Source organism: Hyperoodon ampullatus (assembly GCF_949752795.1).
Source record: "Hyperoodon ampullatus genome assembly, chromosome: X".
Lineage (NCBI taxonomy): Eukaryota > Metazoa > Chordata > Mammalia > Artiodactyla > Ziphiidae > Hyperoodon > Hyperoodon ampullatus.
The window spans coordinates 111,429,960-111,455,661 of record NC_136913.1 but is presented as its reverse complement, the minus strand read 5'-3'; the positions used below and the strand labels follow the sequence as shown (position 1 = coordinate 111,455,661).

At 35.0% G+C, this 25,702-nt stretch overlaps 1 protein-coding gene across 4 annotated transcripts in view; it reads left to right on the top strand.

Annotated features, from left to right (window-relative positions):
- Positions 1 to 25,702, top strand: part of SMARCA1 (SNF2 related chromatin remodeling ATPase 1) — a gene marked incomplete at both ends in the record, with an annotated part of 147,078 nt that overhangs the window by 46,224 nt on the left and 75,152 nt on the right. For 3 of the 4 annotated variants that reach the window (XM_079726925.1, XM_079726924.1, XM_079726922.1), the window contains 6 exons: positions 4,586 to 4,708; positions 6,729 to 6,861; positions 9,417 to 9,535; positions 9,657 to 9,869; positions 22,318 to 22,428; positions 23,539 to 23,610. In XM_079726925.1, coding sequence (XP_079583051.1) covers positions 4,586 to 4,708; positions 6,729 to 6,861; positions 9,417 to 9,535; positions 9,657 to 9,869; positions 22,318 to 22,428; positions 23,539 to 23,610 — 771 coding nt within the window. Of the gene's footprint in view, positions 1 to 4,585; positions 4,709 to 6,728; positions 6,862 to 9,416; positions 9,536 to 9,656; positions 9,870 to 22,317; positions 22,429 to 23,538; positions 23,611 to 25,702 lie in introns of those variants that run through there. The other variant, XM_079726923.1, reaches the window with a different exon arrangement.

The following is a 25,702-nucleotide window of genomic DNA, read 5'->3' as shown; positions in this document are numbered from 1 at the left end:
AGTCCCCACTGTCACATTCTGTAGTGACTTGGAGTGTGGTTAGTGAAGGGCTCAGTAGGCTTGAAGCAGTTGGTAAACAGCATTTTTCTTCAGGGCCTGCTTATTTGCATTTTTATTTTCTGTTTTGTTTTTTCCCCTCAATACTCAGCACAACAAGGTCACAGCAGTATTCCTGATAATAAGATCTGGAATTAAAGAGTTCTGTTTTATTTGAGGCTGAGAGAAGTAGTTGTTTGTTTTGTCCTAACCACTTGGTAGATAGCTGTGCCAATTTTCCCTGCTGTCTAAGCTCTGACCTTGTTGCAGGTTAGACGTATTCAGAAGCTTCATTGCTCTTGTGACTTAAAGGAGTTACTTAATGCTTTTAATCACTTGCTCACTAAAACCCTTCCATTGGAAGAAGGTGACTGAATTGAAATTTCAATTGCAGAATTTTAAAAATCCGGAGTATCCAAAAGTCCCATTGAGTCCAAGACATGGAATGAAAGAGTTTTGCCATATTAGAAGCTGAAGAAAGCTGTAGGACATTCTAATATATATATATCTTCAATAAAAATTCTTTGGGGGGGATATAAACATGTGACAAATGCAGGAAGTTCTATAATCTTTGTGAGTTTCCGTAATGTGTCATTGTGGGCCACCTGTTTTGCTGTGGTAGAATGAAAATACAGTGAGCTGATTTCAGGTTACTTTTATTTTGTGTGTTGTCACATTTAATTCAGTATTCCATATTTCTATGAAATGCTTGCTGAAGCTCCTAAGAAACAAGACCCCCCAAAAAGTTTTTCACTTTTCCATGGAACATAGCTGTTAATCACAAATTCCTTACTATCTGACTAGAAATCCAAATAATAATTGAGCTGTTTCCTTGAAAGATAACTTCTTGTATATTAAGTGTTACTGGGGGTCATCAGTAATATATACAGTATAAGTACTTGAGATACCATCTAGGTACCCGTTTAGTACTATTGGCCTATAATTCGTCTACTTAATTCTTTTATAGCACTTTGAAATCACTCTAGGAAGCTAAATGCCGATAAAACCTCGTGAGGTAAAAAATGAATACCTTTTAAAAATAATAAGTATTAAGAAGGAGATTATTTGTAGGAAGAGATACAGGAATTTAGGAATTATGAGTCATTTCTAATTCTAAAAATTTTAGCAGTTGTTTATTTGAGTAATTTTTAGAACTAAAATTGTAAATGTAACATTGATGAAGTCATTCTAAAGTTTTGCTGTATTAAAAATATGGGCAGTAGATCCTAAAATCTAATGGTATGATATAATATTCTGATTTTGCCTTTATTAAAGTTCAGGTGGAAAATTTTTAGTATTGAAGATACCTACATAGGAATAAAAAGTTTATTTTGTGTGAGTATATTATCCATTTTCTGTCATAAAATTAGATGTTTATGAAATATTTTGTTAAAGTATGGTTTGTCAGATATGGAAAGTTTGAAGCATTTTGGTAGAGAAATATCTTAAGATTAAAGAGATTTTCCTCAATGAAAGTTAAAATTTATGGCCAAAGTAATTTCACCAGCAACTGAAGGGGTCTGTTAAGCTTTTAAAGCTATGTCTGTAATTTTTTTCAACATTTTATTATGAAAAATTTCCAAACAGATAAACGTCAAAATAATTATACAGTGAACACCCATATACACACAACATATATTTTCCAATTTACATTTTACTGTATTTGCTTTATCAACTATTTGTCCATTTCTCCAGCTTTCTATCAAATGGATATCCTTCTTATTTCTTTATGCATTTCAAAGTTGCAGACATAAGTATATTTCACCCAGAAACACTTCAACGTGCATATCATTAGCCAGAGTTCAATATTTATTTGATTCTTTTTAAGATAAAAGTTATATAGATTGAAATGTATAAATCTTGTGTGTCATTTGATGAATTTTGACAAATGCATACACCTACATAACTGAAGCCCCTATAAAGATATAGAAAGTGCCCCTTCCCAGTCAATCCTTATATTCATTCCCCAGACACAACCACTGTTCTGATATTATTTTCATCTATAGATTAGTTTTTTTGTTCTAGAGTTTCACATAAATGGAATCATATATTATGTGTAAGGCTTCTTTCACTTAGCATAATGTTTTTGATATTCATCCATGTTGTCCCATTATCAATAGTGCATTCCTTTTTATTGACGAATACTATTCCATTGTAAGGATATACCACAGTTTGCTTATCCAGTCTCTTGTTGATGGACAAATACTATTCCATTGTAAGGATATACCACAGTTTGCTTATCCAGTCTCTTGTTGATGGACATCTGGACTGTTTTCTGGGTTTTGGCTCTTGTGAGTAAAGCTGCTATAAACATTCTCCTAAAAGTCTTTGTATAGATATGTTAGGAATGGAATTGCTGGTGTGCCTGTGATTTAAAAGTGGAATTTAGCTATTGAAAAAAGTTATTTTAAATCATGCATATCACTGGACTACATTTCATTTTTAATTTACACCTTTTCCATTTCCATTTGCTACCATCCTAGGCCAGGTGATCATACGTCATTTCTAGATTACAACAGTTTAGCTGGTTCTCTTGCCTCTAGTCGCTTCCTCACTTCAATCCATCCAGCACAAGGCTTGCAGGTGAAAACAGTACTCCTTTGTTGACAGATCGCCAATAGCTTGCTGTTGCCTAATGTGTAGTTTCAGAAGGCCCTCTAATTCTGTTTCCACCTGGCCTTGTTTCTTATCCCGTCTCAACATAAACCTTATATGCTCCTTCCTGTTTTTGCTTTCACCGTTTTTGCTTTACTGCTCCAGCCTAGAATATTCTTTCTCTCTTCTCCATCTCCCCAAATTCTTATATTTCTTAGAGTATAGCTCAGAATTCCGCAACTAGGTTGTGAGCTCCTTGTGGGCAAGGACCATGTCCACTATTTTTTATATTCCAGTGAACACCTATCGTAGTGCTATGGACAAAATAGACATTTAGTCAATACTTACTAATTTGATTGTCTCATACTGATGATTATGTACAAATGAATCTGTTTTTCAGTATGTCTTTTTAATGCCCAGTTAGTAGGTTTTATATTTAAACAACTATTGGATACAATAGTTTTAAAAATACTTATTTTTAAATTACAGTGCTATGGTTCAAACTCTATGAAATATGTATAACAATTAGAGAAATGTACTCTAGTATGTATTATAATCATGTTTTAGTAAAACCGTGACTATTTGATACCTCTAGAGGATGAGTCATTTATGATAGGTGTGCCTTCCAAACAGTGGAAGGCTTACTGCCAACCCTGTTCTTGCCATGTTTGATGGATGCTATAAAATGTACTATACATGTTATATACCTGCCCTCGTAAATCAGTGTGCTGCATTGTCACTGCAGATGCACATAAAAATGATGTGAGGCTTTGCGCTGAGTGACTTAGTTTATCACTCCATACAATGAATGCTGCTTTATACTGCTGAACTGTATGGGTTGTCTAAGTTCATGGTGACACACTGAGGCCCCTGGGGCTACAGTTTTGAGATACAAATGACTGTCTTACTGCTTGCTTCCTTGTAGAGCTGAGCTTCTGTCCTCAGTCTTTTGAACTTGAGCTCTCTTCTTCTCAGTTGTCAGTGTATTGCAGCTCTGTATACTATGCAGAGCTGTATAGTATACACTATACCTTCTGTTGCTCACTGCTACTGTAGTTTTTTCCCCTTGACTGCAGGTCCCATCACAGCTGTTTGTGTGCTTTGCTTACCCCTTCCCTCTTATATATAGTCTCTATGTTTTCTCTTTTTTTGCTTCTTCATTATCCTGTCACTCTTTCAGTCTTTGCATTTTATGTGAAGATTCTGTCTCTTTCCATATCCTGGAAGGCAAAAAAAGTACTCCTTTCTTTTTGCACGTTGAACTGATTAGAGCATTGGATGCAATCTTCAGGTGCATTGCCACTTCTATACCCTGGTCTGTATTGCCAGGTGAATATGGGCTCTTTTTGTACTACCCAACTTTTTGTTTCTGGGCTTGAGATTTCATTTTATAATGTTGGTGTTGGAGATAATGATATTATTATTACCATGTATTACAATATCATAAGGATTTTTTTGTTCCACAGTGTAATTAAATCTAGAATATAATGGGCATTTAGCTGTAACTGTTTTTTTTTGTTTTGTTTTGTTTTGTTTTGTTTTTGCGGTACGCGGGCCTCTCACTGTTGTGGCCTCTCCCGTTGCGGAGCACAGGCTCCGGACGCGCAGGCTCAGTGGCCATGGCTCAGGGGCCCAGCCGCTCCGCGGCATGTGGGATCTTCCCAGACTGGGGCACGTACCCATGTCCCCTGCATTGGCAGGCGGACTCTCAACCACTGCGCCACCAGGGAAGCCCTGTGACTGGTTTTTAACTGTAAAATACCACGTGGCACATTTAAGAACAGTTTTACTTTGGTAATATCATGGTAGTAGAAATGTGGAGAGGATCATGTGTCATTCTGATATGACTTTATTTTGTTTACTGCTGAGATAACTCTAAATATTGATATAAGAATGTATACCCTTAATTAATTTTTCTCAACAGTTTACTCATAACACACCTCTTGATTCTTAGGTCCCAAGGAACCCTGATATCCCAAATCCAGCTGTGGCTCAAAGAGAGGAGCAAAAAAAGATTGATGGAGCTGAACCTCTTACACCAGAAGAGACTGAAGAAAAGGAAAAACTTCTCACACAAGTAACATATTTTAAGTGATTGAAATACTTCTAGTCAACGAATAGAAAAAAAGATATTATAAATTACACCTACTTTTTATTATATGGGCCTGGTACCCTGATTGGACACACCAACACAACTCAGGGCTATTTTGTAAACATACATTTAGACCAAATATCCCTATTTTTTAAAATTCCTTTTTTAGAATACACTCTTTTAGAAATACTAAAAAATATATAAATGCAAAATATAGGTGTCAATTATAAGAAATAAGACATGCATTTTATCAATTATAATAAAGTCAGTTAATCCACATATGAATCCTGATAGACAGTAATTACTAGCATATTCTTGAAAATTTAAATTTATTTTATTGATTGTGAACTGTCCTCTGAAATTATACTCTACTAATCTTTTATTTATGGAATGATTTCATAATTCTCAAAATGCCTTATATTCTTTCTTGAAAAGAACTTTAATACAATGATGAGAAATTTCTGAAACTATAAGAGGTGCTCATTGTATAGTTAAAAGCTAATAGTTAATAAGTAGGGAACATTTCAATTTGAACAACATATTAATGCTTTCTGGTCATTGTTGCTTTAATGAGTTTTACAAGTGTCATACTTCCAAAATAATCTGTAGAACATAAAAAGAATTACAGTGCAAAAGATCCTTGGAAAATAATACAGAAACGTGTACTGTATGATACCACCTTAGTATAGAAAGTAACTAGCAAGATTTATTTATTCAACAAATTCCTTTGAACAATATGCAAAGCACAATGCTAGGAAATTTTCCACATTAATTATTGAAAGATAGTTTTTATATTTATATCTTATTTATTATATAGGTCTTTTCTTTGTTATAACATGTAATTTTATTGAATGAAGTTTTACAAGTTACATTCATAATTTTTGAGCCAAATGCCTGGAAGTCATAAAGTTTAGTTCGAAAATGTAATTGCAACTGGTTGAATATTAGGACTTACCACAGAATAAAATAAAACATTTAAATATTCATGATTTTTTTTCAAAATTTATTTCCTGAACACAAAAATAAAGTTATGGTCTTAGAATGTTACTTGGCTTGCAGTATATTGTAAATGTACAATATATTGTGAATATACAGTCTCAACTGAGAAATTGCTCTAGTTTGTAATTAGAAACAAAATCAATTTTTTGCCCCTCCTAGTACTTGAAGTCATCTTTAATCACCTTTCTCTACTGCCCTAAATAATTAATCTTTTAAAAAATCATGGGAGTACAAAGGAACAAAATGTGGGGTAATCTAAAATCTTTATCAACTAATGCCTAGGGATAGAGTTTTGCTCTGTCAAGGGTATCACATTTATGTGGGTTGGGACATGAGGAGTGGAAGACAAAAATTTGATCTTGTGACTTCAGAGATACGCTAATAAATACCAAGGAGACTTAAAACACTGATTAGTCGAACTGTTCTATCTTTTAGGAAAGAAATTGAGCAGGCCCAATAACATTCTGTTTATTGAATCCTATTTATGAATATAATTTTTAACAGAAATTATTTGTTCACAGTACTTTGGAATGATGTAAAGAGCTACAAAATTTTTTCTTCAGTCTTTTTTTTCCTTCATGTATTTTTTTGATTTAATGCATCCACATTTTTTCTTAATTTACATGGGAATAAGTCTGTTAAAAAAATGAAGTACTGGAATATCCAGGACTTCAGCATTTGCATTAGTATTTTAATTTTAATGCATTTGTATTTTAATGTAGTAGGCATCTATAAAATACGGAGTTAAAAACTACACAATGTCTTGGAACTATAAATCAGTTTTTAGTACTTGGAGGCAAGTATATTCTCTTCATGATAGAAAAGCAGTTATTAATAACACTAACTCAACTTTTGATTCCAACATAAAAAACCTTGGATTTTATAAGGAGGAAAATTTCAAGCCTTTTGAACTGCTTTTAATGTATCGTTGTATAGAACTAAATAGAACAATATTTGGATTTGTTGATTTAACCTCTATTGATGATGCTTAATTTTTTGTTCACAGGGATTCACAAACTGGACTAAGCGAGATTTTAATCAGTTTATTAAAGCTAATGAGAAATATGGAAGAGATGACATTGATAATATAGCTCGAGAGGTGGAGGGCAAATCTCCTGAGGAGGTCATGGAGTATTCAGGTTTGTATACAACTACAAAAATGGTGTTTAATTGTAACCTTATACATTTCTTTAGTGTCAATTTAATTTTACCTTTGTTCAGAGACCTTTAGACTTTTATGAATAAACTGTAAGTGAAAGTATAAAATATAATTGTATTTCTATGAAAAGATTATAAGATTTATCAAAACAAATTGCTGTTGTCCCTACTAGTTAGCTAATAGAGCCAAGTATAGCACTGATAAAACAAGGGTGGTAGCTATTGGATGAGCACTGGCAAATGCCTACTTTCCCACGTCTGGAATTTGATCATCTTCTGGGCAAGTCAAGTCTAAGGCTTCAGTTTCAGTGGATGGAATTAGTGTCTTTCTAGGTTGTCCTTGAAGTAGAGAATTCCTATAAGGTCCTTTTAGATCCTCAAACACTCTCAGGGTTCTAGTTTGCTCCAGGCAAGTTATGTGTGGATTCTGTTAACTCCAGGCAAGCTGGAGTAGATCTGAAAAGACTGCTTGAATAAATCTGTTGATTGGTCCTAGAATCAGCTCCTTCTCTTACTTAGCTGTGTCTTTGGTCTTGACCAGAATTAGATTAGGTGCTGAAGCATATGGAGTTAATATTGATTTCCATGTCACAGTGCATCCAACCTCAGGCTTCTGAAAAGAAATCTTATTAAAATAGGTAAATATGTCTAGTAAATTTTCTTTATGTAGAAGAACATAGGAAGTTTCTAAAATCCAGTTAGGTTGAGCTCTCAAATTTAGTCTGAATATCAGCTGTATAGAATCTAGGGCATTTTTTCCCCATAGAAACAATGTTACAAAGTAGGTTTAGGTTTCTGAGCTAGCCTTTCAAAGCCTATTTAGCCTAACAACTGAAATTCTGCATTTTTGCCATGAAAAATAGTAGGGAGGAAACATTGAAATACTACTAAATATACCAAAGATTAATATAGATTAGGCACAATTTTTAATTTAGTTATAGTGCTAATGCTTGAATAAATCCATGTTTAATTAGAGAACAGACCCTTTTTTTTTCTTTTGGAAATCTGAAAGGGTCTTCTGGTGATTGCCAGGGACTTGAGAGATGGATTATATTTGAGTTTTTATTTCGTGTAGTATAACATCAAGTCTATGAATGTCCTTTACTTTGATAACAGTATAACATTACTACTACCCTTAAAATTTATCACATAAGTTTAGGACATTTTGGGGCTTAAAGAGGGGAAAAATAGAGGAGAGAGAGAAATTGTAGCAGCAAGAGTTGAATGAAAGGAGTATAAAAGGATATGTGCAGAGAGGTTTTCTGAAGTAGAATTTTCTTCAAAAGTTAGGAAGGGGGAGAACATCAGTGTGTATGAAATTGCAAGAAAAAAATGATTTAAAAAGATATCATGTCAGGACTTCCCTGGTGGTCCAGTGGCTAAGACTCCGTGCTCTCAATGCAGGGGGCCTGGGTTCGATCCCTGGTCAGGGAACTAGATCCCACGTGCCGCAGCTAAGACCTGGCGCAGCCAAATGAATAAATAAATATTTTTAAAAAGAGCTTATTTAAAAAAAATACCATGTTAGATGTTCCTTCAAATCGACAGCAATCCAGGTAGCATGACTAGCTCAGGGCAGCTTAATTGGGGCCAAGTCAGAGGATGGGGAGATTTGAAAGAATTTATGTAGTTGGTTGCAATAAAAGATGAAATGTGTACAGTTGGCTGTTCGTGGTATCTTATACATAGTAGGCGTTTAAATTGTGTTGAATGAATAAGTGAGAGAATGAATAAATGAATACAGGTGCTTATAAAAATCAGAGTACTGACATTCCTTTCTTGATAGACTCTAAAAATGAAAAGCTTTGAGAATGTAGAATATGTCATTAGAGGGCCTCTCACTGAAGTCATAAGTTGTGACATATTAATGCAGCCAGCTCATTTAGCTCATTTATAAAATTTGGGTGACTTGGCTTTCCTTTTTTTTTTTTTTTAAAGAGAAAAGGCTATTCCAAGTAAGTTAAAAAAACAAGCTATATGTCACTGGAAACACTGTAAGAATAGTGAGTGGTTCCAAAAGTGAAGTAACAGTTTCAGTAGAAATTGTTGCTTTATAGGAAATTTGATTGACCTGTTGATAATAGTTTCGTTTTTATTTTTGCTTGCTAGGAAACTATGTTCTCTAAGTCTATATGACCACCCTCTCTTCTGTTTCACTTTATGTGTTTGGTGCCTTCTATATAATGTTTGAATAAAAGCATAGCTTAAATCAGTATCTGTAGTAGTATCTTTTGAAATTCTAGTCATCTGGGATGGATAATTAAAAACTTTGTAATATTTCATGAAAGGAAAATCACTAACCTAAAACCTCCTTGTTGAGGTCTTACTTTTAAATGGAAGGAGGTATTTAATACCCCTCATTTATTACACCTTAGGAGTATTTAATAATTGAACGTATATATACAGATGAATTTGAATCTTAATTATAAGCAGTGTAAGTTCACTGTATCCTTTCCTGCTAATTCCTCATTCTACAGTTCCTTGGATTCATTTACTTAAGATGATAGAATTGTAAAGTAATAACTCTGTTTTTCAGCTGTATTTTGGGAACGTTGCAATGAATTACAGGACATTGAGAAAATTATGGCTCAAATTGAACGTGGAGAAGCAAGAATTCAACGAAGGATCAGTATCAAGAAAGCCCTGGATGCCAAAGTAGTATATTTCATAATTGTCACATTACCAATAGATTGTTTTAATTGATTAAATGGTGATTAGCTTTGACTTATTATTATTGCACATTTAGTCAAAAGCACTATTTTGTTTAAATCTACAGATTGCAAGATACAAGGCTCCATTTCATCAGTTACGTATTCAGTATGGAACCAGCAAAGGAAAGAACTATACTGAGGAAGAAGATAGATTCTTGATTTGTATGTTACACAAAATGGGCTTTGATAGAGAAAACGTGTATGAAGAATTAAGACAGTGTGTTCGGAATGCTCCTCAGTTTAGATTTGACTGGTTTATCAAGTCTAGAACCGCCATGGTACGTATTCCTTTGTTACTTATTTCCTCCAACATTTTCTTTAGAAAAATGTCAAATATCATACCTCCTTTACTTAGATTCTCTAATTCTTAACATTTTGCCACGTTGGCTTTCTCCTCTCACTAGTATATGTGTGTATATACTTATACATACATACATGGCATCTATCTACACATATAGAATCTATATATTGTACTCAGAAATACAGATCTATGTTTTATACTCATTAATCTATATACAGATCTATATTTCTGAACCATTTGAAAGTAAGTCACAGACAGCATGAGCGTTCACCTCTAAATACTTCAGCATTTATCTCCTAAATAAAAATAATATTTTCCTACATGAGCACAGTACCATCATCCTACCTGAAAATGTTAACGTTGATTCAGTAATGTCATCTAGTATACAGTCCATGTACAAAATTTTCCAGTTGTCCCTAAAGTGTCTCTCATAGCTGTTTTTTTAAATTGATGAGCCAGTCAGGGTTCACATATTGCATTTGGTTGAGTCTCTTTAGTCTCTTCAGTCTACAACTTTTTGTTTTTCATGACAATGACTTTTTTAAGGTACCCAGACTCATTTTGTAGAATGCCCAACATGTATCTCATTGTTTGCTCACTGTTAGATTTAGGTTAAGCATTTTCGGCAGGAATGCTGCCTAAGTGATGTGTATTTCTCATTGCATCACATCAGGAGGCTCATTATGTCAGGTTGTCACATTCTTAGTGATGCTGAGTTTGATTACTTGGTTAATATGGTAACCATCAGAGCTCTTCACTTTAAAGGTAGTTTCCCCTTTGTAATGAGGCAGGTGATACTTGAGACTGTGTGAATAACTTAAGGATTTATTTTTAATGAGAAGGAATTGTTGCCTAAGTAGAGTTTTTATAAGAATATTATGAGACAGAATAATTAAGAAGAGATTTTATTTTAGCTTCATGCAATTTACTGTTACTTTCTAACATGAATTGTGTTCCTGTTAAATCCTAGTGCTGCTTAGAAGTATTCTTGCTGATATTGAAATAAATGCCACATGTTTTTAATGTTGGCATCATCAGTCTTTTGTTAGCCGAGGTAATTAAGACAAAAGTAGATTCATACAGCCTAAACATTAAAAGTAACCAGAAACTAACAATCTAAACAGTGAACATTTTTCTTTAGTTTCTGTCTATCATAAATGTTTTCTTGGCCAAAAGTTCATAGGGGTGTGAAGCAATGCTGAACATTTTGTTTGACCCATTTTATATTTTCAGTTCAAGTTGAAAAAAAGAAAAGAAAAATCTGAGTTGCTATATTGAAGGTGCTAATTTTGGTGGATGCTTTATAAGATCAGATATTTCTTAAAATTTTAACACAAATTTAGAGGGTTCCTGGATTGTTATTAGAATGCGTCTATCAAGTTTATGGAATACATAATGCTGGGAGAGGTAGCAAGTACTTTGGATCAAGCCAGAATCCAAAAGGAACTAGAGAAATTGGAATGATGAATTGGTTGAATCTCCCTTGCAACATGACAATTGTAGGGATGAATGTAAAGTGCTATACTTGTACAAAAGAATAGGAAGAGGTGTATATGTTAATAAGATACAGTAGGAAGAATTGAGAAAAGAATATAAAAGATAGGAATTAATCTGTAGCATGAATGGCTGAGGTTGGATGTAGGGAAGAGTTGTTTGACAGGGTTCTTTGGATGGTTGAAATAGATTATTGAAGAACAGTGTTAAATAGCTTTCTATTAGCTTTGAAAATGAGATTCTATTTTGACAGTCTGAAGACTTTGGCAGTGAGCTAGTTGGCCTTTTAAGGTGCCTTCTAGCTCGGTGCATCTATGACCATGCTTAGCAGAGAACTCCTTTCAAAAGCCATGCATTTAAAATTTTTAGCCATTTGAGGTTTTATGAGTATAATGATCTAATTTAGAGCGGCATCAGCAGCTTGTAAAAGACAAATGCCCACCTGCATTTGTTGATGAATCATGTTTTCGATCATACATGCCCTTTCATGTGATGGAACATTTACTGAATTTTGAGTATTATTTCAGTGATAGTTTACTAATTTTTTAAAAGGTTGAGTTTAATGCTGTTTTCAGTTTCTGGAAACATTAAACTAAAGCAGTCGGATGAAACAGATTCAAAAGAGCAAGGAAAATCTTATATTATTTGTAATACGAACATGACTGTAGAACTACATACATAACCTTATTTCATTTTCCGGGAAGAAACCCAGTGTATTATTAACAACCACTAGATGTCTCTGAACTCCCTTGTAAAGAATCTTTTCTTCCATCTTTCAACAAAACATTTACCTCTTTCTTTACCAAGAGGTTTAAATCTCTAATGTATGTTTTCCAAAGAGTGGATATTAACTACATACGTGATTGAAAAATGAAACTTTTATTTTGTCTGTTAAAAATGGAGACAATTCTGTCCTTAATTATGTTCTGGAAGGTGGAATTTATGATTTCTAAAGAATCTTTAAAAACGTATAGTAGTTTATTTCATATTATATATTTTAGTCCAGAGTTTTTGTTAACTTTTCTACTATATTATTTCCTTCCTAGTTAATGGATAATTTTTGCTTATATTTCTGGATTTAGAATATAAGTAATATATTTTAAAATATGCATGAATATATTTAGACCATCTTTTTGGAATGTTTCATGATAATAAAAATCATTAGGGAATTAAAGAAATGGATTACTATTATTTCTAGATCTCTTTTCCCCTCATTTTAAATAATTGGTCTTGTATAGTGAATCACATTCACAATCTAGGAAGTGAAACTTCCCCCTTGAAAGAGGCATTTGTGATTTCCAAAATTAAAATAATTTGCTTCATTGAAAAACCCCATCTTAGAAATAACAGGGGATGTAATTTGATTCATTATGTGTGTGTGTCACTGTGTTCAAATTAAAATTTTATTAATGATTAAACTTTAAACTTAGCTTACTAAAGAAGCTATCTTTAAAAACATAACCTTGCTTAAAGATGACTCTTTCCCAGAGAAACCAATAAATAGTGTGAAATACTTAGGGAAAAAAAAAGAAACCTTGGTAGTTATATTTTATTCAAAGATCTCAAAGTACTGAATTCATGGCTTCTGACTTAACAGTCTTAAAGTACTTAAAGGCATGAACCTCCACTTCTAAATATGCCACATTTTGAAAGCCTTCAGCTAAAGGTTGAAAATTTCTTTGAGGCTCTTCTCCATTTAAAAATGCTGGCTATACAAAAGAGAAAATGAGTTTTAGTTCTGTTTCTCTGTGCTAAAAAGACTGTGATTTCTTTCTCTGAGAACTTGTGTGGTCTTTAAGTAAGTAATCAGTCTCTATTGAACTACATAAACAAGTAGGAAGGATATGATCAATTTAGATTTTTAAGCTCAGAGTACATGAATTGCCCTACCATTTTCCTTCTAAGAAAAAAATGTATTATATTGAGCTCTTAGGCTTAGGACATTTAAAAACTATCAGAATTAAAAGGACCTTTGCCAGATGACTGTAAGAGGAAAAGATAATACTTTGTATTTATATACTACCTTTTATATATAAGGTTGCCAATCCCTTTACCAACATTAGCTCATTAATTCCTTTTAGGGAATGAATGTCAGGGCATTATCTCTGTTCATTTAGTGACAGACTAACGTGACTGGGAGATTTGAAAAGAATCTGAGAAGTCTAAAATATCTAGCACATTAGTTTACTGGAAAGGACATATTGAAAGTATCCAAAGTTTAATCAGTAATTCTTTGGACCTGCTTAGGTTCTTTTAAGTACTTAAAGGAGAAAAAGCAGAATTTGGCTCTCTGAAATAAAGAACATTTCTTGATATAGCCACTATGCTTCCTTTGCAGGGTTGCTTTGACTCTTAATTTTAGTTAAAAAATATTCTTACTTTTTAGCCTCTAGGAAGCTTTTTTCTTTCCTCTCCTGGCCTTGCCAGAAGCTCCGTGTACATAGCCTGTGACCATGGACTTTAGAGTTGAATCAGAGTATTAGTAATTAGTTATTACAATTACCCTGCCTTTTGTAGTAGTTTAAATGAAATTTTTGGGTAGTATCTCAGAGAGAGAATCACACACTGTTGTATACAATGTAATAAAAATTTCATGTTATTGCTGTTGGTTTTCAAATCACAGCTTTATTATTAATGAAAGTGTTCCTTATTTAAAATTAAGAGCATGACATTCCTCATCAGAATTGTAGGAGAAAAAATACTATTTAGAAAATATTGCTATAGCTCTTTATTAGCTTGCTTCCCTTTTTATAGGTTTATCATTGATAGTAAACATTAACTAAATTATTAGTTCAGCACAGGATATTTGATAAATTATCTGTCCAGTCAGAGAAGGATTTTCTTTCTAGATACTTTAGAAAAACAAAAGTCAAATTAAAAATTTTCCAACCTGTCTTATAGTCACAATAACACTTTTGTTTGTTGCTTATGCAGCATAGCCTAGGAAATTTTATAAAGAAGGCCACTCATGATTTTTTATTTTGTGTATTAGTGCTTAATTGTGTGATAACAGCTAATATTGATTTCTTAGAGCATTACATTCTTAGTGAAATGTGAGGATATGAATTAATACATTATTCACAAAATTGGTAAAATGTAAAATTAATGATGGGTTCTTCTTGACTGTAGAATTATGAAAATATTAAAATATATTTATGCTTATAGGGATATATTGTTTCCCAATGTGCTTGAAAGACTAAAATGTCCCTTTCAGCCTTAATTTTCAGAAAGGTCCTATATAGAGGTATGTACAGAAGGGGTTGTGTTTAACTTTGCCTTGAGGGTTAGGTCAGAGGAATGGCTTCATAGAAGAGGTCCTTCTTGGAACTGAGTCTTGAATGACCAGGAAGGAGTTGGCCCTGGGACTGTGGAAACAGCATGTGCAAAGGTAGAAACAAGCACAGCACATTAAAAAACTGCAAGTAGGTTGTGCTGGAGTGTGAGTAGGGAAGTCCTGGAAGATGAGGAAGGAGCTGGCAGCCAAATTATGAAGAGCCCTGTCCTTGGTATTGAACTTTGGTCATTATTCTATAGGAAAAGGGAAGTCATTGAAAGATTTTAACAGGGCAGTGACATGGCCAGATTTACATTTTAGAAATACTGTTCTGTGGAAATGGGCAAATGTCTACCTCAACTACCATATAGGCTGATGATTCCCAAATTTATATCTCTGTCTTTTCTCTGTTCCTCCTCTTTTTTTACTTCCCTTGGCTAATATAGCACCATCTGCCCCAGAGTCATTTTTTACTACTGCTCTCTTAACTTTCAGGTGCAAATGGTTACACCTAAAAGTACCAGCATAACCCTTGCACAAAGTAGGCATTCAGTGAATAAATGAGCATGGAACTTTCGTACTTCAGTTTGCTTCTATCTCATAGACCCCTACAGTTCGATCAGATTTGGATAGAATGTGAAGAAATGTAGCAACGGGTTTGAGTTCTTTTTTCTTTTCCTTTCCTTTCTTTTCTTTTCATCTACCTTTTTCTAATGATAGACTTTACTTGGCTGTAATCCCTACAGCTTTTGTTTGAGTAGCCAGTTGTAAATATCATGTGTTTTATTAGTAACTATAGTGTTTGATTTAAGACTGAATTGTTCTAACAATCTGAAATATGATACATGCACTAACAGGTGATGTGACATTTTACAAATAGCGATGTTTAAGTAGCAGCAGTTAGGTAAAACTATCATAACATTTGATACTTGTTTAAGAAATATAGGATATATTTCTTCTTATTATTAGAATATATAACTCCCATCTAACTACCAGTGTGCGTGGGCCCTGAGATTTTAGTATAGAATGCCATTGCTTTTTGTTAGTATTATAGAGGTTCCAAAGTGACAAAGAACCTAGGAAATGTACCCCAGAATGTATAGTTGAAGGTATCAGTTCCCAAAGGTAAAGTATAGGGAGTTTATAAAAGAGCAAAGGAGAAAAAACCACCCATTTTGTTTTACTAAGAACTGTAGAAGAAGATTCTGACTTTATAGAACCACCTACCAATTTAGATGTGCAGGTGTGGAGTGCAATTTATTTATTTATTTTTTTGCTCTTGCTCATTCACCTGCTTTTGACTTTCAACCATAACGGGCAGCGACCTTCTGTCATTCAGACTTAGGCAGGCTTAGTGTCTAGGATTTTAGTACATAGGAAATGTAACGTGGAGTCTCTTTAATCTCTTTCAATAAGTCACTTCAAGTCTACTGATGCTTTCTGTGCCTTTTGAATTGATGCTTTGAAGCTGAGTATTGGGGCAGAGGATGTTTGAACTTGGTGCCTGGCGTGATTGATATTCACCACACAGTATAGGGCAGCGCCACTTACTGCAAACATCCGATTATTTATTAAATAAAGGTAGAGATACATATCCTAGTATTCAAAAGTTGAAACTTGGGTGACTTTGCATTGAATGGAATTATAAACTATTAAAAAGATACGGAAAACCAAGGCAGACAGTTTGTTTAAAGTCAATCTAAAGACCGTAGTTTAAAACAGGGCTTGGCAAACTGCAGCCCTTTACCTGTATTTGTACGGCCTGCAAGCCAGGAATGATTTTTACATTTTCAAGTGGTTGAAAGAAAATCAAAAGAAGACTATTTTGTGACATGTGAAAATTATACAAAATTCAGATTTTAGTATCTGTAAAGTTTTATGGGAACCCAGCCACATGCATTCACTTATGCATCGTTTATGGCTGCTTTCATGCTGCAATGGCAGAGCTGAGCAGTCGTGACAGAGACCATGTGGTCTACAAAGCTGACAGTATTTACTGTTTGGCTCTTCACAGAAAGGATTTGCTGACCCCTGGTTTAAAAGAATGTGTAAGAAAGGTGGAAGGAAAGAAATAATATAACCAAGGGTAGACATAAGTGTTATACAGTCCTTCAAGAAAAGTGTTATATGAAGGATGGGTAAAGGAGGAGGCTATTTGGCCTAAAAGAGGGATGTCTGGCAGGTCTGGTGGTAATTGCAGTGATTGTGATGGAGCCATGAGAGGTGCCTTGTAATATTTGAAAGATTGTCATACAGAAGAGAGAATCAGCTTGTTCAATTTGACTACAAAAGTTAGACCTAGAACTGATTGTTGGAAACTATAAGGTAGTACATTGTAGCTTTGCATAAGGGAACATTTTTAACTTGTCCGAAGGTGGAATAGACAGCTTTGGGAGGTAGTGAGTACCCCGTCATTGGAAGAATTCAGACAAGCTGAATAGCTAATTAGTAAGGACCTAGTAGAAGGGATTCAGCATCAACTTGAATAATTTTTAAAGGTCCTTTCCAATCTTGAGAGTCGGTAATTTTATGAGCTCCCACTATTGAGACTGTATCAAGGGAAGATTTCAGAGTGCAAAATACACCTTTAATTACATGACGACTCCTGCTCAACAATCATCAGTGAGATCCTTTTGTCAACTGAATTAAGTAAAATTGCTTAGTTCTTTGTTTTTAGCTTCTAGGTTCTTTGTGTTTTGACTCAAACTTAGTCTTATCTATCACTCTTACCCTGCACAGCATTTCCCAAGTTGGTTTCTACCAAACATTGTTCCAGGATTTGCAAATACGGTAAGTCCCTTACATACGAACGAGTTCCATTCCGAGGGTGCGTTCGTAAGTCCAATTTCTTTGTTAAGTCCAACAAAGTTAGCCTAGGTACCCAACTAACACAATCGGCTATATAGTACTACTGTAATAGGTTTATAATACTTTTCACACAAATAATACATAAAAAATACAAAAAATCAAACATTTTAAATCTTACAGTATAGTACCTTGAAAAGTACAGTAGTACAGTATAATAGCTGGCATATAGGGGCTGGCATAGAGTGAACAGGCAAGAAGAGTTACTGACTGGAGGAGGGAGAGGAGGTGGGAGATGGTAGAGCTGAAGGATCATCAGCAGTAGGAGATGGCGGGCAAGCTTCAAGATGGAACGCAAGTTCGCATCTTTGAAAGTTCTCGGTTTGTATGTAGGGGCCTTACTGTATACAATATGCAGAACAGGGTTCTCTGTTCACATAAATTTGGGGAATGCTGATACTGAATCCTGCCCTTGACCTTTCCAATCTACATTAGAATGCTAAAAGCTCTGAGAAGTCCTGCCATGAAGAAATTTGTTTAACCTTTTAAAAATCTAGCATTTCCTTAGCATGTGTGAACACAAAGTACTTTTTTTTCCTTTGGCCATAGCTATTAACACTGCAGAACAGTTTTCCATTTGTCATTTTCCTACTCTCTTCTGTTGTCTTTATTGTTTTTGTATCTCCTCTCTTCCTCTTGTGTGCTATTTTTCTCCCTCCAATTTCATTCCTAAATCCAGCATGGGGAAATCGTGAGAGAAAGAGATAATTAGACTACAGAATTGTGGAAACAGTTTGAGAGCACATGAACCACTCCCTGTAATCCGAGGAAAATAGGAAGATTAAAAAGGTACAAGAATCTAGGGGGATATGTATGTGAAAGGCGAAATTATATAAGATAAAAGTGCTTTTGACATCATGAAATTTCTCATAGTCATTTCATAGTCACTTAGTTATTCAAAACGTGAATCACTATTTTATTGGTAATCTGGCCTCCTTGTAATTTCTGGTGTTAGCTCGTGTTCTGTTTATGATACCATCTGTTTAGTTAGGCAGTCTTGAAGCATGTGAATAAAAGATGGGGTTGGTATCTTTAGAGAAAGTGGCATTACCTATGCTAGGAAAGTAACGTCCAGACTCACTTATTCCTTGGTGCCTTTCTCCAGAGAGATAGATTATTTTTCTGTCTGTAGTTAGTGACAGGTTAAAAGGAATGAAGGTAAGAACTTATTATACAGTCGATTTATAATCATTTTGAAATATTCTATTTCACTGCATATGAGACTGTCTCAAAAGTGTTAGTTTTTTTTCTGAATCACCCATTATGAACCATGAATATGTATCTAAAGATATCTGCAGTCACAGGCAACTATTACTTACTGAGAATAATAATAGCCAGAGGGTATAGCTTAATGATTCAAGAATCAGCTTCACATAAAGACTCTATCTAGTCTCCCTAGAAACCAACAATCAAATCTCATCGGGGTCAACTTAGCCCTTTCTATAATAGATAAATTGAATAACATGCTGTTTAATTTGTATGTGTGTTACTGAATGAAGCTGTGAAGAGTGCTTGGTCTGCATATTAAAGATACCACTATTGTTTTGGTAAGTAAGGAAAATTCCAGTGTTATTTTTCCTAAATTATTTAAGCTTGGGTAATTGAGGATGCACAAGATGCGTGAATGTACCAGTGTTTTGTAAGGTTATTTTTAATAGTCAAACAATAATTTGTTAATGAAGAACTTTTTTCTGGCTAGACTATCTTTGGTTTTCTGCCTTCTTTTGGGCTTGAATTCTACAGAGTAGAAAATGCTTGAATAGTTGATTCTGTATGCCATTTTTCTAGCTTTTATTTGGAAAGATAAAACTGTATTTAAAAAATTTGCCATTTCTTAAAAATGTTAGATTGCCTAAGACCTAAATGTTCATTGCAGAAAATTTAGAAAATACATGCTAGTATAAAGAAGAAAATAAAAGTTACCATTGCTCCTACTTTCAGAAATAGCTGCTGTTAACCACTAGTAACACTGTATGTAGTTAGTACTCTCTCAGGTATTTATGCTGTGTATATACATATATAGTAAGATGTGTATATATGTATATGGTAATTGACACAGTACCCAAAATTTAGTTCCCAGTATTTCTCTGCTAAAAATGGCACTGCTCTAAATATTGTTCTGTAAATCTTTGTATACATCTCTTATTGCCTTACATTAAGCATCTAGGAGTGGAATTGTTCATTCAAAGAGTATGAAAATTTTAAGATGTATCATTGATATTCCCAAATTGCTTTCTAGAAAGATATTATTTTAGTCTGCTTGGGCTGCCATAACACAGTACTGTAGATGGGGTGGCTTAAACATATTTCTCATGGCTTTGGAGACTGGAAGTCCAAGATCAGGGTGCCAGGAGGGTTGGTTCCTGGTGAGGCCTTTCTCCCTGGCTTGTAGATGGGGTCGTCTTGCTGTGTCCTCACATGACCCTTTTTGTGTGAGTGGAGAGAGAGAGAGAGAGAAGAGGGATCTCTGGGTGTCTCTTCCTCTTGGAATACCAGACCTATCGGATTAGGGCCCCACCCTTATGACTTCATTTAACCTTAATTACCTCCATAAAGGCCCTCTCTCCAAACACAGTCACATTGCAGGGGTGTTAAGACTTCAACTTACAGATTTTGTGGGGGGCACAACTTTTAACATTGGCATCCCATCATCAATGAATGAGAGCTCCCATTTCATCTTATTGCCAACACCGGATACACACACCACACACACACACACACACACTTGCATGAACGTGTCATTGCTAATTTAATAAATATATCATTGTTTTACTTTGCATTTCTTTGAAAAAAATTTTTGATATATGGACATTTTAATTTTTTATGAGTTTTAAAAAATATTTATTTTATTTATTTTTATTAACTTTTTTGGCTGCATCAGGTCTTAGTCATGGCACACAGGATCTTCGTTGAGGCATGCAGGATCTTTCATTATGGCACGCAGTCTCTTCATTGCGGTGCTCGGGCTTCTATCTAGTTGCAGCATGCAGGTTTTCTGTCTCTAGTTGTGGTGCATGGGCTCTGTAGTTTGCGGCACACAGGCTCTCTTGTTGAGGCATGCAAGCTCAGTAGTTGTGGCACACGGGCTTAGTTGCCCCGCGGCATGTGGGATCTTAGTTCCCTGACCAGGGATGGAACCCGCGTCTCCTGCATTGGAAGGCAATTCTTTACCACTGGACCACCAGGGGAGTCCTATGAGTTTTCTATTCTTGTACTTGGACCATTTTTTGGTTGGAGTTCTTAATTGCCAATAAATCTACATTTTTATTTGAGGGTTTAGCTGTTTTATATTTTATCAGTTTTTTTTTTTTTTTTTTTTTTGCGGTATGCGGGCCTCTCACTGTTGTGGCCTCTCCCGTTGCGGAGCACAGGCTCCGGACGCGCAGGCTCAGCGGCCATGGCTCACGGGCCCAGCCGCTCCGCGGCATGTGGGATCTTCCCGGACCGAGGCACGAACCCATGTCCCCTGCATCATCAGGCGGACTCTCAACCACTGCGCCACCAGGGAAGCCCCAGATATTTTTGCTTATACAAAAAAAAATCATTTTTAAATGTTATTTATCCTTTGATATTAAACTTATTTACCTTTAAAATACAGCAAAGTGTACAGGGTTAATATACATGAGCATCCATATTAATCATATGTTTAATGCTCACCATATGTTCATAAAAACTGTTTATAGTTTGGATGCATTGATTTGCTGGCAGTGAAATATATAGATAGTGGCAAGGTTAATGTGGGAATCTTTTCAGCTATAGTTTGCTCTGAATTAACAAATGCATTAGTGTTTCCTGAGACACCCTCCTCAGAACTCTGATCCCACAAGATGTCCTTTGAGAAGAGAGTTCTGCTGTTTGAATAGCTTGGGGAATTGCTTGCTTCTTACATCGCCTACCCTAGTGGTTGACAATGCTCATTAGGAGCTTAAAGGCTGTGAGCAGCCCTGTAGAAAAGAAATCTGTTTGACTTTTGTAAACTGAGTACTTCCAAAATGTGCTTTGACAATAGGACATCCTCTTATTTTTTTGTTTATGTGATTTTTGTTAGCTTTTTCTTTCAAAGTACTTAAGATTCACAGGAAGTTGTAAAGAAATGTACAGGGAGGGCCCATGCACCCTTCACCTAGTTTTCCCAGATGGTAACATATTTCATAAATACAGTACAGTGTCACAAACAGGAAATTGACATTAGTACCATCCACAGAGCTTATTCAGATTTCATTGGTTATAAATGCACTTGTGTGTGTCGGGGGGAGGGGGTGTGCGCGCGCACGTGTGTGTAGTTCAGTGCAATTTTATCACACATAGATACGTGTAACTAGCACCACCACAAGACTTCCTTGTGCTAGCTCTTTATAGTCACACCCACTCTCCCCCCTTTCCCTAGCCCCTGGCAACCATTGATATGTTCTCCATTTCTAAACTTCCATTTAAGAATGCTATATAAATGGAACAATATGGTATGTAACCTTTTGAGATTGGCTTTTTTTCACTCAGCGTCATTCCATTGAGGTTCATCCAGGTTGTTGCATATACCAATACTTCTTTCCTTTTTATTGCTGAGTAGTATTTCAATGTATGGATGTACCACAATTTGTTTACCCATTTACCCACTGAATGATATTTATCCACTTCTCATATTTTTGGTGGAATATACTCTGTATGAATATTGTTCTGAAGAATACCAACTTAGAAATTCTGTATCACAAAAATGATACAGTTAAAGAATTACCAATTTTTAAAGATTGTGCCGGGGTTGAAGAAATTAAAAGTCTTGTATTAATTGGTTTAGGAATTCCAGAGACGCTGTAATACTCTGATTTCATTGATTGAGAAAGAAAATATGGAAATTGAGGAAAGAGAGAGAGCAGAAAAGAAGAAACGGGCAACTAAAACTCCAATGGTAAAATTTTCAGCATTTTCCTAACTTTTAGGTAGATCCCATTTTTTTTACATAATTAAAATGCCTATATTATGTTTAATGCCATAGTGATACCTATTATAAAAACTGGTTTTATGAAATGCTGATTTGTTTTTGACAGAAAAAGAATTACACTACAACCACATGCTTCCTATTTGTTTGTAGAACATATGGTTAGGAACTCCCATAGTAACAGGGCTCAGTATTTTTTTAAAAATTCCTCATGACTTTTAAGCAGAAGTATAATGCAAGTAAAATCCTTTGAATTGAGACTAGAGTTGTCATGGGGAGTAGGAGAGGGGTGGGGTGGGGTGGGACTGAGGTTGAAACTGGGAGTTCTGATTTGATCAAATAAGTTTTCTGATGTTTGTGGAACTATGAGTGCAAATAAGAACTTTGAGGAGACAGCAAAGCTTTACTTGGTAATAAGTTAACTGTTGAATAATAAGATGACTTAATTTTAATTCAGTCAGGTTGCCTTGTATAGTTACAATTTCAAATACTCTTTAATAGATCATACTATTTGAGTGTGGTTAAGTAAACTACCATATTTCATCAAGTCTAAGATGCATTCCATTGTAAGACACAGCATTATTTTATGTGCCACTAAGAAAAACTGCTGCCAAGTAACAATGATTTGTCATCAATTATAGGATGCATCCCGATTTCAGAGATGCTAAAGTGGGAAACAAATGTGCATCATAGAATATATGAAATATGGTATGTTAACATCTGTCATAAGATTAAAAAAATAATACACTCATAAATAACATTTTTCCCAGAAAACTTTAAGTATTAAGTAGCTCTTTAAGATAAGCATACATTTATAGTACCATGTGTAAGTAGAAACTTGATGACTATTTTTGATGGGTATTTTATGTCTTTTCTTAAAAAGAAACATGTTTGGAGGTTATTTTACATTGGGTTACATAGTTTGTTGGGCTATATAGAACATTAAATGTGAGTATAACATTTAAGTGAATATTCATGTTAAAATTTTTTTTTAATGCATTTACATCCTAGATTTAACATTGTTGGGCCATTTAAAAATGTGCATATTGGAGCAGAACATTAAATCTGTTTCCATTTTAGTCACAGAAAAGAAAAGCAGAGTCAGCTACTGAGAGCTCTGGAAAGAAGGATGTCAAGAAGGTGAAATCCTAAAGCCTAGAAATAAAGTTTTAAATGGGAAACTGCTATTTTCTTGTTCCCATCTTCAAATGCTAATTGCCAGTTCCAGTGTATTCATGGTACTCTAAGAAAAATCTCTTTGGTTTTGATTTCTTGCATATTTTATATATTTTACAATGCTTTCTACCTGAAATGTGTAGCTTTATATTTTATGCATTCTAGTATTTTTGTGTACTGTATTTTGTGCATTTCATGTCTTCATCAAAATCCTCTCAGTCCTTGTTCTTTTGAAGCTTGTGCTGAGGTTTTAGCTTTTCTATGTTTTATATGCCGCTGCTTTGAAAGAGAACCTAGATTCTATAGCTGTATTATTGTTGTTTCATACTTTAAATTTATATGGCTGTGGAAAATTGAATTAAAATGATTTGAGGAGAAAGACTTTTTCACTTCTTTGTTGCTTTCTTTTCTATTGAGTATGGGCTTGTACGTGTTACTGCATACTGTGATTAGCATAATAATTGTTTCTTTGAGGTCATCTAAATATTTTTTTCCTAAAGGAATAAAGGGTGAGAACAGAAAAAATTTAAAAAACTAATATTTGATACTGTGCTTGCTGTCAGTATGCATTACATTTAAATTATTCTCTAAATATTCAAGTGGGAAAGTATAATAAAGAAATGTCTATAAGAAATTTAATTATTTCCTGTTTTTTGTGCAGTAGAAAATAGTTGTGTTTACTGAATTGAATTGCTCACAACTATGTATTTGGTTGAAAGTTAAAGCTTTGCTTGCTGACTTGTGCCTGATCTTTTGTCCCATAGAGCCAGTCCAGGGGAGTCTGGGTATAACACGTAGATTTATTAACAACTAAGTTAAGAGTATGAAGTAAGTACTATGCATGCAGAAGAAAGGGGGAGGGTCTTCCATAGGAATACAAGTACGGTCAGATAACAGATAATCTCAGAGCGTCAGAAGCTTTGCACACCAAGAGCTTCTACCTTTCCCACACCACATACCCCACGCTGGGAGGAGATCTGCTCCACACAGTCCCTCAAGGCTCGAGGCTGACTGAGGCTCTACTGTTTTACAGCTGTACCATCTGGAACATGTGGCCTATTCAGCTGCCGCTGTAGGAGAAAAAGAGACTGGAGAATCGCATATAGGCTCTTTATTGCCTCAGCCCAGAAGTGACAAATGTCACATCCATTTCTATTTCATTGTCCAAAACTAGTCACATGGTCCTGTGTATGTGCAAGAGGACTGGCAAATGTAGGGGAACAAATGGAATGTTTTTACGTTACTGCCTCTGCCACAGGGGCTGTCACACGAAACTGTTAGTGTGTGATTAATCAGTCAAGGTCAGGTTATAAGGGAACAGGGAAAATGGATCAGAACCTAGTGTGAAACATGGCAAATAAGCAAAGCTGGGAATGCAGGACAGTGGTGTTTGTTATCAAAACAAAATTTGGACCACTAAAGAGTTGCTCTCTCCCCCTCCCAAGATCTTTTGCATTTCCTATCGGACTCTATTTAGTGTACCACTGGCAAACCTTGGGTAGCCCTGAGTGCAAGTCAGCGTCTTTCACATCCTCATTCTCACTGGGGTTCTGCAACATAGGAATAGATCTTCTAGAATGACAACCCACTGTCTGCTGGACTCTTCCAAGTCTTTTTTCATTGTCCAGACTGCATATTTCTTACTGCCATGCTCCTGATAGGATTCTTTTTACTGTTTCCACTATTAGGACTTAGACTCTTGTACTCTGTTGGAGGTTGGATGAAATTAGGGTGCTATTAAGAGATGAGTTTACAATGATATTAGGTCAAGGGACCCAGAGATATCCAAGTCTGTCCTTGGCCTAACTGCCCTTTCTATAAGGTCCACAAAAGAGGCAGAGGTAAGCAAAGTAATACTTCACTAGCTGGTGCTTTGGCTCCAAACTTCAATCCAGAACTATTAAGCCCAAAATGAAATCTTGGAATTTTCCACTCCAATGAGATTAAAAGTTCCAGTCATCTGAGATGGAGAAAATTATACCTTAGAGGGTCTTATTAATACCCCCAAGTTCTGTGCACTGAAAAATAGCCCAGTGAGGGTACTGGACTCTGATCAATCAGTTCAGCA